Genomic DNA, 15,866 nt, shown 5'->3' on the forward strand with positions numbered 1-15,866 from the left:
AAGGGGAAAAAAACTGTGTTCGAGTTTAAGCACACTTTTTGATAACCTTCCCATTTTTAGCATTACTTACGGAATACCAGAAGGTTACACTTTAAACATGATACCCCAATTATCATCGAAATTAGAAAAAAAACGTCAATTAATTATGTCCTTTAAATATTTTCTGTAGGAAGATCAGCTGTCAATCAAAATTATACATTTTTCCGTGACAACATGGAAGACCAATAAACTATTTGTGTAACGTTCCTTTATTGAAACGATTAAATGGTAACCATGAATACACCAATATAAAGACATACATCACGTATATACAGTAATTCATTAGGAAGAACCCTTTCTGACTTGTAAGGCACCACCATGACTGAACAAGAAGTTGACTTAGTGAAGAGAGATCCAAATGATCTTAACAGTCATGTCAAGGTAAGTTACACATATTGTATATTATATAAACTTTACATCAACTCGCAGCTTAGTTTTAATTGTTGCAATGAACATGAAATTAAAAACGAAAAAAAAATCACACCTCATTATCTTTTTTATCTTTATGCAGTAACTCTAGATGTATTATACGAGTCATTTCATGATTTTAGCTTCAAAATTTATATAGCTGCATTGTTGTTATTTTGATCCAAGATAACTGTCAATACTATATGTGAAATTCCATGAATTGAGAAATACTAAGAATATTACAGCACAGAAAGGGATGTTATAAAATACATCTATATTGCCCGCATGCTATTATGTTATGCTGTGTACTATTTTGAACAAGCAATTGGTATTCGATCAGGTTACGATTTCACGACATTATACGATTTGGTCATTTTTTTTTAATAAAAAGCATACTTTCTTGTACATTTTGCGAAAGTTTTTCTTCATTTTTTTTTAATTTAATTACGATTTATTTCAGATCGAATGTTTTTTTCTGATCTGCCAACACCTTGTCGTCACAGATGTAAAATAGAATGTACCTTTGTTTCATGCAATGTAGAACGAGAATGAAAAAAATACTGATATTTTAAACTCATCAAGGCTGAGGGTATTTAGGCCAAATTTTATTTGTATACTTTCTGTAAAAGAAAGGCTGCTGTTCACGAACGTGATACTAGGTTTATATATACAAAAAATTATGAATTGAATACAATGTTTTTAAAATTCAATTAATAAAATGATTTAATTTTGATTGAAGGTTGCCTTTGAGGATGTTTTGGGGGAACCAGATGGAGCACACAGTATTGACTGCGTATGGAACCTCAGCTACAAATGTTTTAACGGAGGAAAAAACTGTTGTTACAAGCTGCTAACAACTCTTTGTGGACTCTGTATAGCTCTGTACTGGGGATGCTTGTTTGCACAGATCACATTTGAACAAGTTTGGTGCGTAACACCTGGGTTACGAACATGTTCAATTTATGCAGGTTGTTGCCAGAAATTTATTGGCATTTTTGTGCAATGTTGCTTAGCACCAATATGCGAGACATGTGGATTAATTTTCAGCAAAATAAGTATGTCGAAAAAGTGATGAGACGGTTGGACTGGTATAACGTCTTGGGAGCTGAATACTGTGATATTTTGAACAATCAAACACTAGTTGTTTTGCATTATTTATTAAAATAAATTATTCTGAATCATTTTGATGTTTATATCTTTATATCTACCATTCATATTCAAATCCTTTTGAAAAAAGAGAACTCTTGAAAGAGGCTTTCCTCTGTAAAAGTGTTAGAAATAAAGGCAACAGTAGTATATCGATTTTCGAAATTCATAAATCGATTGAGAGAAAACAAATCTGGGTTATAAAATAAAACGAGGGAAACACTTCAACTATAAGAGTGAAACAACGAAACAACAGAAACACTGATGTGCAACAAAAAGAAACGACAATGCAACACACACAGAACCGAACTATAAGATAACTTTTGACATTTTCCTGTATTGGTACAGGACATTTTAAGAACAAATGGTGGGTTGAAGCTTGTTTTGTTGATAGCCAAACCTCGCGCTTTTATGGCAATGTTGAATTTAACACTACAATTACAACATTACATGACAAGAATGCAGTACAGATAAATGCAAGAACATTCAGCATAGAGAAATATACAAATAAACCATACAATAGTACAGTTTGACATGCTAATAGTTATCAAAGGTACCAGGCTTATAACTTAATACGCCCGACGAGCGTTTCGTCTACACAAGACTCATCAGTGACGCTCAGATCAAAATAGTAAGCTAAACAAGTACAAAGTTGAAGAGCATTGATGATCCAAAATTCCCAAAAGTTGTGCGGTTAAGGTTAAATATGCCTGGGATAAGAAAATCCTCAGTATTTATAATAATTTATACTTGTGCAAACAGTAAATTTATAAAAATGACCATATAATTGATATTCATGTCAACACCGAAGTGCTGATTAACCACACAATAAAAACGAACACGTAAAACAACCTAGGACAGCACAACAGATCCACGCATTGTCTATCACACGACTGCATCGACGCCACAAAAGTGACGTCAGATGTAAATTTCTAAAAATTTGATATAGTTCAAGTTGAGGTTTGTAATTATAGTATTGGATGTATTTTATAACAATTACAAAACTTTTAATAAAGAAATGTGTTAGTAATTAGATAATAAATTGTATTATCTAGCTATGTCGGTTTTTCTTCTAAATCAAAATGTAAAACAAATAAATAAATCGTGTATGTATATTTGCTTTAAACTATAATCTTATAAATGAACTGAGTGATTAATTATCTTTACTTTTACATACGAATAGAAGATAAAAATAAAAATTACACAAACGATAAGACAATTAACAATATCCGAGTCACAAAAACAACATCATAACTAAATACATTTATGTTGTAAAAACAAATACCGTGACACTTCTTATAGCAATGCGAATTCACATTCAGCAAATATCTCAAATTTATATAAAAATTTACCAAGAAAACATAGGCAATACTGAAAGACGATAAATTCAATTTATCAGTTTAATTTCCGTTGAAACTTATAGTTGATTCTGCATAACAGAAAAACAAATATTTAGTTTGTCAGATAGAGTTGATTCGTCTTTAGATAAGAGAGAGAAAAAAATTACTACCTAATTAAACAATATAAAGTTATGTGGATAAATATGACAATTTTTTCAAGACCATAATATTCACAAATCATGTATTTTCAAGTGCTTTTTAAATATTTAATGTCACTTTAACCTAATCAAAAATTTGAAAAATAGTTCAAACAAACTAATGTCATGTTTAAATTGGTAAATAAAAATTCGACTTAAGGATGTTCGCTGCTCTTGTTTTTTGAATTTTTGTCAGATATTCGAAATCCTCTGGTTTTATCCATCTAGTGCCCATCAACAATTTTGCCCATTAAACCCTATTTTTCTTTTCATAATTTTATTACACATAGTTTTATTAGTCATATTTGAAAATCTTATAAAAATCCTTGTTATTTTTTCAATGTATTTGAAAGACAAACGATGACAATGTTAATTGTATGAAAATTCTAGAGAGAAATATTTCCCGCCAAATTTGTAATGGCTTATATCTCGAAAACAAGCACACGGACCCTAATTTTTTTTCTGCTTTTCTAGTTTCTGTATTTATATACTATCAATTGATAACAGTCTTTTAAAAAGCTTGTTATTTTGAAATAGAGTAGCGACATCCTTAAGAGTACATAGGCACTGGATATAATAAAGGCAAAATATACCAATGGAAAAAGGCAAAATATACCAATGGAAAAAGACAAAATATACCAATGGAAAAAGACAAAATATACCAATGGAAAAAGGCAAAATATACCAATGGAAGAAGGCAATGGAAAAAGGCAAAATATACCAATGGAAAAAGGCAAAATATACCAATGGAAAAAGACAAAATATACCAATGGAAAAAGGCAAAATATACCAATGGAAGAAGGCAATGGAAAAAGACAAAATATACCAATGGAAAAAGGCAAACTATACCAATGGAAAAAGGCAAAATATACCAATAGAAAAAGGCAAAATATACCAATGGAAAAAGACAAAATATACCAATTGAAAAAGACAAAATATACCAATGAAAAAAGGCAAAATATACCAATAGAAAAAGGCAAAATATACCAATGGAAAAAGACAAAATATACCAATGGAAAAAGGCAAGATATACCAAATGGAAAAAGGCAAAATATACCAATAGAAAAAGCAAAATATACCAATGGAAAATTCAAACTCATAAGTTAATTAATGTCAAACTCATGTCTTAACCAACAGCTGGCGCTACCTTTATTAGCGTCATGTAGTAATGAATACGTTAGGAGACGAAAGTGCGTCTGGCGTATCCAGTTATAAGCCTCTTACCTTTGATTACTATTTATACCACTTGGTCGATGTCACTGCTGGTGGACATTTCGTCTTTTTTGGTCTTCAATATTCTTCTATAACTTTATATTTGTTTGTCTTTCTAACTTATTTGATCTGAACGTCACTGGTGAGTCTTATGCAGACGAAATGTGCTTAAGGCGTATCAGATTATAAGCCTGGCACCTTTGATAACTATTTGATCTTTCTTTCCAACTAATGTGCCGGGTTCGTTTGACTAGTGGTTGTCCTGTTAGGAGCTGCAATCTTCATGTTATAATCAACGGGGGAGGTACTTTGACTGTTTAGTAGAAGGTGTGAGCAGTTGAGAGATTGAGTACTAGTATCTTCTTAACATATTTTGATTTGCACAAATATAGGCCTTATCATATATTTGTTTTCACTGAATCTACCTATGACTATCTGATTCCGTTATTCAATCAACTTAAACCTCATTTCATAAACCCCTTTTCTTCGATATCCTATTTCTGGTTGCAACATTTTGAATGGGTTCAAATTCACGTGACAGGTGATGTGATGCATGCATATCAGGAGACGCTTAACATGTTGACTGCTTTCGGTGTAGTTCCATTTGCATTTTTTGAGATTCCTTACAATTTTGTTTGTTACCTTCAGTTATGTCTCAACTTAATTGACTAACTGGAGCTGATCATCGATAAACTTCTGTCGTCTTTATTAAGCAGTATTGGATGTGGTCTAGATGAGGTATAGTTGGTGCGAACATACAACTTCTTTAACCCAACCACATGTTCTGTCCGTCGTAAAAGTCAAACTATGTAGATAATTTTAATGCTTTGGAATCTGTTGATAATGGTTGGTACGATATTCTTCTGGAATGTGTGGAATTTTAATGCGATTTCCATCTTTTTTTAATAATTATGTAATATTTTAAAGAGGTGAGACTCTAATAAATTATTTGTTGTTGTTGTTGTTATTGTTATTGTTGTTGTTGTATATATCATGAATATCAACTACATGTTTAAGAATGGATCTACTCATGACATAAATTGGTCTTTAAAGGTTTGATATATTTACGGGGAGTAATGAATTTATCTTCAAAGTGAAGCCATTATAATTCTAATCTAGGAAGCTTGTTTTTGTGTTTCAAACTTCAACATAAAATTTAGAAAAGATCATCTATTGAATAGTATCAAGACAAGACATTTGAATGTCCTGCCCGTCATTTAATACAGATTATTTGCAATATTTCTGTTCTGATTTAAAGCCCACGGTAAGTTAAAATACGACTTATGAATAATATTGTCCAGTCAACAAACACAGCAACCTAAATGAATGAGACACAAATTCTATAAACAAAAACAAGATTACATTTCATAATGGACCACAACTTCTTAAATATCAATATACATGTAATTGTATAGGAATGCTATCATGTAAGTAATGACTAAATCTTATTAACCTGTTGCCAATGTGAATTTAGAAAATTGAACAGTATATTCTTTTCTAATGCCCGCGTCACACTGTCCCGATTTTTACGCCGATGGCAACACGATAATGGAAATTTTCAAAATCGGGACTGATCGTATCCAGATCGGGCTATTCGTAGTGCCATCTTTAACCATCTTTAACCATCGGCCACTTCTTCTAGCCTTCGGGGACAACTTCGGGAAGGGTTCTAAATTTTTTAACATGTTAAAAAAATCACCGAAGGTGCGTCCGATGTTGAGGGTTCGTATTGAATTCGTATCACCATCCTCACCATCGTAATGTCACCGGGAATGCATCTTTGAACATCGTATTGCATTCGTGTTTCCATCGTTTCCATCGGGCAGTTTTGACATTGCGATGTCTACACGAATGAATCACGAAGATACCCGAAGGTCTTACGATAGCAACACGACTTCGTGAAGACCTCGTAATTCCGTCGTGTTGCCATCGAATAAAAGTACGAAGGCGACAAGATGGAACTACGACGGCAATAAATCCAGCTAAATGTAAAAGATAATTTTCGCGCTAAAATACATTTAAAGTGCCATGCGCGATATGCACTGGTCAGTCTAATACGACAGTTAAGAAAGACGTTCACAAAATATGGAGCTCATATCATATGATTCTATGAGAACAAGAAAGGCGACAGCGTTGTTTCTATTAATTCAAATGGAACAAGAAGAGCAGCTATTACAGGCTCAGGATTTACTTTTATAAGTAAAATATCATTTTTTGTCAAGTGACATAATGAATCATAAACGCGCCTCGTACACCAACACTGCAGGTACACGTATATAGGGAAACCAACTTTTTCTGATTTTTTATGTATCGTCTGAGTTGTTGTCACACGAATGTTTACTCCATAACCATTTTGTTTTCTATATGTCATATTTTGCCGCATTTGTTGCTTTCCCCACATCCTTCCTTATGTCTATATTATTATGTTATTCTCCTGGAAAGAGCTCTTTTTTTTCTTAAAAGGGATCAACGTACCCATTACCTTACCTTTAAGATAGATCAGTAAACATGGGCATAATTATGGGTGATTATTCAGACTAGTGCACAAATTTTACAGTTCAAACAAGGCAATGCCGAGCGTGGCATCCCCTCGTATGTAACATATTGGGGACAAATATGGACACTATATTTGTATATGACACATGCAGAAAATTGTAAATTGAATATGCATATTTGATACATAAACTATTTTTTTAGAAATCAACCAAAACATTCAGTAACTGGAAATACCTTTAATATTGTCTTTAGAACCAGCGGGTTAAAAATGAGCAACCAATTTCCTGTGTATTATGCTATTCCAAGGAGAAAAAACAAGTCCATCTGCATGACCTTGACCTTTGGTCTTGGACGTCAAAAATGTCAGATCATTACAAGGAGGAACAATATACCAAATGTGGTTAAAATCTTTTGAAGCATATTGGTTTTAGAGTGTCCACAAGGGCGATATTGCCTTGTTATACAACTTCCACTGTGACCTTGACCTTTGAACTTTAAAGTCAATAGCGCTTAAGATATTCTTAATGCCCGCGTCACACTGTCCCGATTTTTATATACGATGGACACCCGAATGCAAAAATTGTAAGTTCGTACGAAGTTGGTCCCGATCTCGTTAAAATACCAAAAAGTGACCGAAGCAAGTACGATGAATAACGAAGTCTATACGATGTTGCCGAAATTATATACGATAGCAAACGATGGACATACGAAGGTTAACCGAAGACGGGTATTTAAGCTTCATATATCAGCCGAAGCCTACACGATGGATCATGAAGGCTACACGATGGATTACGAAGGCTACACGATGGATTACGATGATGGCGCGATGGCCATACGATGTCTAAAAGATACGAACAGAATTTCGACAACATATCGTTTCTGTACAAGTCTGCCATGCATGGCGGGAAATCGATCTTTTTGTCTAATTCTTATAAAACTTAGTTTATTATCCCCTCGCCTACTACATGTAACACTGTGCTTAAACGGCTGTGGGTAACTTAAGTTACCCACAGCCCAAGATGGAGCCGCCTTGCGTCGGTTAGATACTTTTCTTCTATAGAATAACAATACCACGAATGCATCAATTAAACAACTGAATTTAAAAGTTGTATTAATCGTTTAGGGAAACCCCTTAACTGGAAAGGTGATTAAATTCTACAAAATAAACGATCACAGCACGATTTTAAAAAACACTTAGGCTGTCCGTAACTTCAAAACAACTTGTCCGTAACTTTTTTCATCATACCAATAGAGATGTCCGTAACTTTTAAAGAATCGACATACGCGGATGTAATGTTTAAACTGATGATCGAGATTGCATCGAATACATATTCACAAAACGAAGTAGATGTCTAGTATGATATAATTCATTATATCGATGGAAGACAAAATTGGGAAAAATATGAAAAAAATCACGATAAATCCGCAAAACCCGGGTCTCATTTTGCATAACGTCGGGGTACCCGAATCGCCTAGTTCGGATGGTTGTTTCCGATCATAGCAGATAAACTGTTGAAACATCATTGTTCGTTTTTATTTTTGAACAAGTAGACTACACAAGTATTTTTTACACATACATGTAGCATGTATACACTCACTGATTTTCTGCCAGCAACGACAAGTGTAGCGTGAATCCGGGATTTTGGAGGGGAACCCAAATTGCCCAGGCATGCAGTGGATAGACTATACGAGACTTAAGTGCACAAACTTTTTCCGTCTTTTTGAAAAAGCCAAAAACACTTTTCTCTCATCCCCACAAAAACAAATCCCATCAGCATTGACAGTAAAATAAAAGGGGTGTCAATCTGGACACACTGGGACGTTGCGCACGGTGATATTGCGGCACCCTGGCCAAGATTTACAGTAAATGGGAAAACTTAAAAAAAGGACATTTTGTATAAATGAATAAACCTAGTTTTACAGCTAGCTGCATATTTCATTTGTATGCAAGTTGCATTAAATCTCATTAAACTGAATAAAACTAAAAGACACAATAGGTAAAAGTCAGTGACAATAAAAGGAAAAGAGCAGTCAACATAGTGTAACAATTCGACATAGTATATAAAAATATAAATAACTACGTAGGACAACAGGGTAATTTAATAGTCTAACAACCCCTGATAACATACAAAGAGAGAAAAAAAAAACATACTAGGAAACATATTCAAAAAATCATAACACTATAACTAACTGGTTGGATGTATAAATACCGAGCCGCGTCAAAGAGTATTCATCAAAATACACATAGAAAGAAACAGAGGTGAAGGTAAACCGCAAACATATAATTAAACTCAAAACATTAAAGAGTATGGAAAAGCCTTGGTCTGACAACCGAAAAACGTCGATAAGACGCACATCAGTAAATAAAAGTTCAAACCATAACCAGGATGGAGTACCACAAACCCCACATAAAACGTCTGTGGTGTAAGTATGATGCGTTCACCATAAAATCACATTTGGTGGTGAATGAGTAGTATAAACGGCCGCGAAGGTTACAAATATGATGTTAATTGTCTTTTAATTGTTGAAATTATAATTCTTAAAATTTTAAATCAAAAGTTACCCACATCTAAAAATAAAGTTACGGACAGTCTGATTAGTTTCGATCAAAAAGTTACGGACATCTTATGTATTTTTTAAAGTTGACCTTGCGCTTTAGTGAACTCTATATTAACAAATTTATGGTAATTGTTAGTCAGTTCTTTATTCAATAATCCTATAAATATTTACATTCTGCATGAAAAACGTCGCAAAAGGTACATTTTGTATGAATTAAATATCAACGAGTTTAGAGTCCGCCATCTTGGGCTGTGGGTAACTTAAGTTACCCACAGCCGTTTAAGCACAGTGATGTAAGTTGCGTGTAGATAAAATTGTTATGGACACTCTAAGAACCAAAATGTTCAAAAGTTGGTATGGTGTTACTCATTAAGAATATCTTAAGCGCTATTGACTTTAAAGTTCAAAGGTCAAGGTCACAGTGGCAGTTGTAATACAAGACAATATCACCCTTGTGGACACTCTAAAACCAATATGCTTCAAAAGATTTTAACCACATTCGGTATATTGTTCCTCCTTGTAATGATCTGACATTTTTTACGTTCAAGGGCAAAGGTCAAGGTCATGCAGATAGACTGGTTTTTTCTCCTTGAAATAGCATAATACACAGGAAATTGGTTGCTCATTTTTTTACCTGCTGGTTCTAAAGACAATATTAAAGGTACTGAACGTTTTGGTTGATTTCTAAAAAAACAGTTTATGTATCAAATATGCATATTCAATTTACCATTTTCTGCATGTGTCATATACAAATATAGTGTCCATATTTGTCCCCAATATGTTACATACGAGGGGATGCCACGCTCGTCATTGCCTTGTTTGAACTGTAAAATGTGTGCACTAGTCTGAATAATCACCTATAATTATGCCCATGTTTACTGATCTATCTTAAAGGTAAGGTAATGGGTTCGTTCATCCCTTTTATTCAAAAAGAGCTCTTTCCAGGAGAATATCATAATAATATAGACAAAAGGAAGGATGTGAGGAAAGCAACAAATGCGGCAAAATATGACATATAGAAAACAAAATGGTTATGGAGTAGACATTCGTGTGACAACAACTCAGACGATACATAAAAAATCAGAATAATGAAGACAAAGTTGGTTTCCCTATATACGTGTACCTGCAGTGTTGGTGTACGAGGCGCGTTTATGATTTTCATTATGTTACTTGATATGAAAAATTGACAAAAAATAATATTTTACTTGTAAAAGTAAATCCTGAGCCTGTAATAGCTGCTCTTCTTGTTCCATTTGAATTAATAGAAACAACGCTGTCGCCTTTCTTCCTCTCATAGAATCAGATGATATGAGCGCCATGTTTTGTGAACGTCTTTCTTAATTGTCGTATTAGACTGACCAGTGCATATCGCTCATGGCACTTTGAATGTATGTTAGCGCGAAAATTAACTTACATTTAGCTGGATTTATTGCCGTCGTAGTTCCATCTTGTCGCCTTCGTACTTTTATTCGATGGCAACACGACGGGATTACGAGGTCTTCACGAAGTCGTGTTGCCATCGTAAGACCTTCGGGTATCTTCGTGATTCATTTGTGTAGACATCGTAATGTCAAAACTGCCCGATGGAAACGATGGAAACACGAATGCAATACGATGTGCAAAGATGCATTCCCGGTGACATTACGATGGTGAGGATGTTGATACGAACTCAATACGAACCCTCAACATCGGACGCACCATCGGGGATTTTTTAACATGTTAAAAAATTTAGAACCCTTCCCGAAGTTATCCCCGAAGGCTAGAAAAAGTGGCCGATAGTTCTACGATGGTTAAAGATGGCACTACGAATAGCCCGATATGAATACGATCAGTTCCGATTTTGAAAATTTCCATAAACGTGTTGCCATCGGCGTAAAAATCGGGACAGTGTGACGCGGGCATAACGAGTAACACCATACTAAGTTTTGAGTATTTTGGTTCTAGAGTGTCCATAACAATTGTATCTACACGCAACTTACATGTAGTAGGCGAGGGGATAATAAACTAAGTTTTATAAGAATTAGACAAAAAGATCGATTTTCCGCCATGCATGGCAGACTTGTACAGAAACGATATGTTGTCGAAATTCTGTTCGTATCTTTTAGGCATCGTATGTCCATCGCGCCATCATCGTAATCCATCGTGTAGCCTTCGTAATCCATCGTGTAGCCTTCGTGATCCATCGTGTAGGCTTCGGCTGAGATATGAAGCTTAAATACCCGTCTTCGGTTAACCTTCGTATGTCCATCTTTTGCTATCGTATATAATTTCGGCACCATCGTATAGACTTCGTTATTCATCGTACTTGCTTCGGTCACTTTTTGGTATTTTAAAGAGATCGGGACCAACTTCGTACGAACTTACAATTTTCGCATTCGGGTGTCCATCGTATATAAAAATCGGGACAGTGTGACGCGGGCATTAGGAATCCACATAGGGACATATTAAAAAAATCTGCTATCTTGGTTTCTTGCAAGAGATTTGGCGACTAACTCTAGAACTCTAGCATTAAGAAGGCCTTTATCTGTTAACCAATAAGAATTAGCAAGGTCTTGGTATTAAAAAAACAAGTTTTCTTACTTTTTTTTTTAACAAAAAATTTTGAACAAAAAATGGCAAAAATAGTTTGTTCTTACTGTACTATAAATTTAATGATGTATGCATTGACTAACCAAGTTTTAATGACCAGTGTAACCATCTCTTTAATTTTTCTTTGGAAGTGTGCTTTTCTTCAGTTTTACCTCTTGGTTTTTAATCCCATTGACCAATAAATAATAAAAACAAAAATGAGTTTCCTTAAACAGCGCATGCACGCAAAACTAGAACTTTTCTAAGTTATATTTGTACTAATGTATGATAGTCTTTCTTCTGATTTAAAGTATCAAAAGAATGTTTCTGCTATATGAAGCCCTCATTCGTCTGCATCTATTGGAAAACTTTCAAAAATCAACAACAATAAGCGTTCGAGGGGGAGGGGGTAGGTATTTTCTTGTATAAACGTATACGATTAAGAGCGTTGTCATCCTGGTTATGGTTCTTGACATATTTTAGAGTATTACATCTACAAGCTTAACACATTAGTTCAAGTCATAAATATACATGTCCATGCAGAAACTTCGAATTTTATTCTCTCTCAGATTTAAATACCTATCATACGATACTCTATAAACTTTTTAAACATGAATCAAGCTATTTCAGGTTTAAAAAAAAATAACAACCCTTAATTTGTTTTAAAAAACTTTGTGTGTTTTACTGTCACGAAAAACTAAAGTTCAAAAATAATAACAGAATTAATTTTACAAATGTTTTATAATGGCGTCGACTATAGACTTGAAATACAGGGACCCAAATGACTTGAATGATGAAATACGGGTAAGTTTTCATTGATAAATGAACAATATTATTTAACCTACAACTGATTTCGATACTTATATCTATAATTTTTCTTGTTTTCGTATAAAAGAAAAAAAAACAACGTCCTAAGGATATGGGATATGCATCAATGACGCAAAATCTTTACATGTAATGCAAAAACACAAAAAGCAAAGGAACAACGCTTTTATTGCTGTTATTCGTCTCAAAGTCATAGTGAGGCCTGCAACAAAGAGTGTAAAAACCAAAACTCCCACTTCACTGCAGGTTTAAGTCGACCCCTATCCCCCGTTTTAAGCGGATTTCTTTGCAGAGTAATTCGGATATACTTTGAAGATCGGCCTTTAAAAAAAAAACCTACTTGAAAGTAGTACATTAAGAAAATAGTTCCTACGCATATGTGTGAATTTCAAACTATGTAGAATATATTTAAGAAGTTTAGGTATCAGTTGATAGACGAAGGACTGCTGATACTTGTAGAACGCAAATTGACTAACAATTCTAAATAATGTATGAATTAATTCTAAAATTTAACCTGGATAGGAATGGGGGCTATAAATAGTTGGTGTACATCGTTTAAAAAAAAAAGAATTAAGGGCACAAACTGATGTACGCTCATAAGCGAAGTTAAAGATGTTTAATTGGAAATCTCTATTCGTGTATCGTTCTCTTAGCGATTGACTATATCGAACGAGCCAAAAAAGCTTATATTCCTTAGAATGTTTTAATTCTATATATTAGAAAACATATGCCTTGTAAAAGTTGTCAAACAATGTGCTATTGCATTTCAAATGATGTCAAATATCAACACCACACTGAATTAAGTTTTCTATATCTCCACAGGGCAAAATAGATGCATGGCAATTAATACATGCTTTGCACCACACTGTTCATATACACAAAGTTTTAATTTAATGCCAGTTATAATTACATAACAGGCCCATTTACAATTATAGTAATATTTAGTGTGATTCACTTTGATACTTGCAGATACATTTTAATGAAGTGTTTGGGGAACCCAATTCCATGCACAGCTATGACTATCTATGGATGTACTCAAACCTATGGTATACATGGATGAAGGATTGCTGCTACGCTACAATAACCTTTTTCTGTGGTATTTGTATAGCTTTATATTGGGGATGGATTTTTGGTGAAATTGCATGTCAACAAATATGGTGCTTTACCCCATTACTAAGAATGATTTCAATACAAATTGGATTCTTACAAAAATGCATAGGATTTACCTTTAACTGTTGTTGCGCTCCATTTTTTTCAGCCATTGGTTTAATTTTCAGCTCTATTTATGTAATTGAAAGCAATTATTGATTCACTAGCGCTATTTGACTGAACTAACATTCTATAGAAATACTGTATTGTAATAAACAGATAAATCCTTGTAACAGTATGTTGTGTCATGTGTACTATTGTTTTTTTGTTTGTCCTTTTCATTTTTAGCCATGGCGTTGTCAGTTTATTTTAGATTTATGAGTTTGACTGTCCCTTTGGTATCTTTCGTCCCTCTTTTTTGGGGGTTCGTGTTGTTTATTTTTTAGATTTCTATGTTGTGTCATGTGTACTATTGTTTTTCTGTTTGTCTTTTTCATTTTTAGCCATGGCGTTGTCAGTTTTATTTAGATTTATGAGTTTGACTGTCCCTTTGGTATTTTTCGTCCCTCTTTTACAGTTATATTCCTTCAACTCTCCAAAACCCGATCTCTTTCTATGCCCCTTCGAATAAAAACGCACTTAGAATATGTTATTGAAATCTGCATAGAAAATACATGTTGTGAAATATTTTTTGCACCACGACATATTTTGTATCTAATAGGAACAACGGGTTTAAAGTTTAAAATTTGCAAATGCTCAATTGTGTTATGCTATGGCATATCTGCCTTTCAGCTGTCACTTAAAGAGAAGGTGAAACATATTTAAGTGTATACATATATTGCAAGAACAATCCTTAAACACTCTTTTGGGGGATAAGCTCGACAGGCTCCTCACATTAGCTAAGAATTAAAACAAATTTAGATATACCTTGTTAGGAAAATTTAAGACAATCGGAAAGACAGGAAAATTACTAAAATTACTTTAATTTATAATACTTGGAACCAGTGGAACTTGTACAACATAGAGGTGGCAGAATCCAAGGGGATATTAAAAACGTATAGGTCGAGACAAACACACCATAGCAAAAAACAAAGCAGTGTTAACAATGGTACTTTGGTTTTTTCTTGATTGGAAGAAATTAACATGCAGCCTTTTATAATAAAAATAGGAAAATTTCATAGTTGTTCGACTGTAACTAGTTTTTTGGAACACCATAAATACAAAGAGGTACAAAGTTAAACTATAAAATGAAAGTGCCACCAGTAAACTTATCAAAGATGCGAAGATTAAAAGCTTGCACGCCTGATTTGTGTTTTTTTCTACAAAAGACTCACCAGTGACGCCCGAATCACAAAAGTTGAAAAGGACAAATAAAGTACGAAGTTGAAGAGCATTGAAAACGCAAATTTCAGAACGGTTTTGTCAAATACAGCTCATGTAATCTATTCTTTGGGTAGAAAATCCTTAGTATTTAAGAGTTTTAAAAGGAATATGGTTTCGAAATTGATATAAAAAAAATTGAATTTACATGTACGCAATTTTCTCGAATCGTGAATTCCAATGACCATGCAGGTTACAAATAAAGAGCCCTACATTTAGATTAAGCAAGGTGCGAGAACATTTTATAAATTATGTTTCCTCAGTAAACAGATAAACTAACGATAGAAACTGTTGGAATATTAGCATCTACGTGTTTATAATTGAAAAGATTAGGGAAATTTAGATATAAAACATTACTTTAAAATAAAAGAAAAAACAAAGACATATTTTTTTTTTCTTCAAAAGACTTCTTTATGATCAATACATAGTTTGATATTAATATAGATCGTTTATCATATAAATATCGATTATCAAGCAGTTCTGTAAAAGACACATGTTACCTCCTGTATACAAAAATGCGACTAAATATTACTGAAGATATTTCACAAATAGGAGATAAACAGCATGCTACACAAGTTCCCCAGTATCTTTGAAAACAATTTAAGTA

The 15,866-nt window shown here is 33.6% G+C and overlaps 1 protein-coding gene across 1 annotated transcript; it reads left to right on the forward strand.

Moving 5' to 3' along the window:
* The first annotated feature begins 263 nt into the window (after positions 1-263).
* On the forward strand, positions 264-1,629 carry LOC139496798 (caveolin-1-like). Its single transcript, XM_071285116.1, has 2 exons — positions 264-420; positions 1,187-1,629. Exons 1-2 carry the CDS (start codon positions 358-360, stop codon positions 1,517-1,519), a joined length of 396 nt encoding a protein of 131 aa, XP_071141217.1. The 5' UTR covers positions 264-357; the 3' UTR covers positions 1,520-1,629.
* Positions 1,630-15,866: the final 14,237 nt, after the last annotated feature.

This window comes from Mytilus edulis, chromosome 1, assembly GCF_963676685.1.
Source record: "Mytilus edulis chromosome 1, xbMytEdul2.2, whole genome shotgun sequence".
Classification (NCBI taxonomy): Eukaryota; Metazoa; Mollusca; class Bivalvia; order Mytilida; family Mytilidae; genus Mytilus; species Mytilus edulis.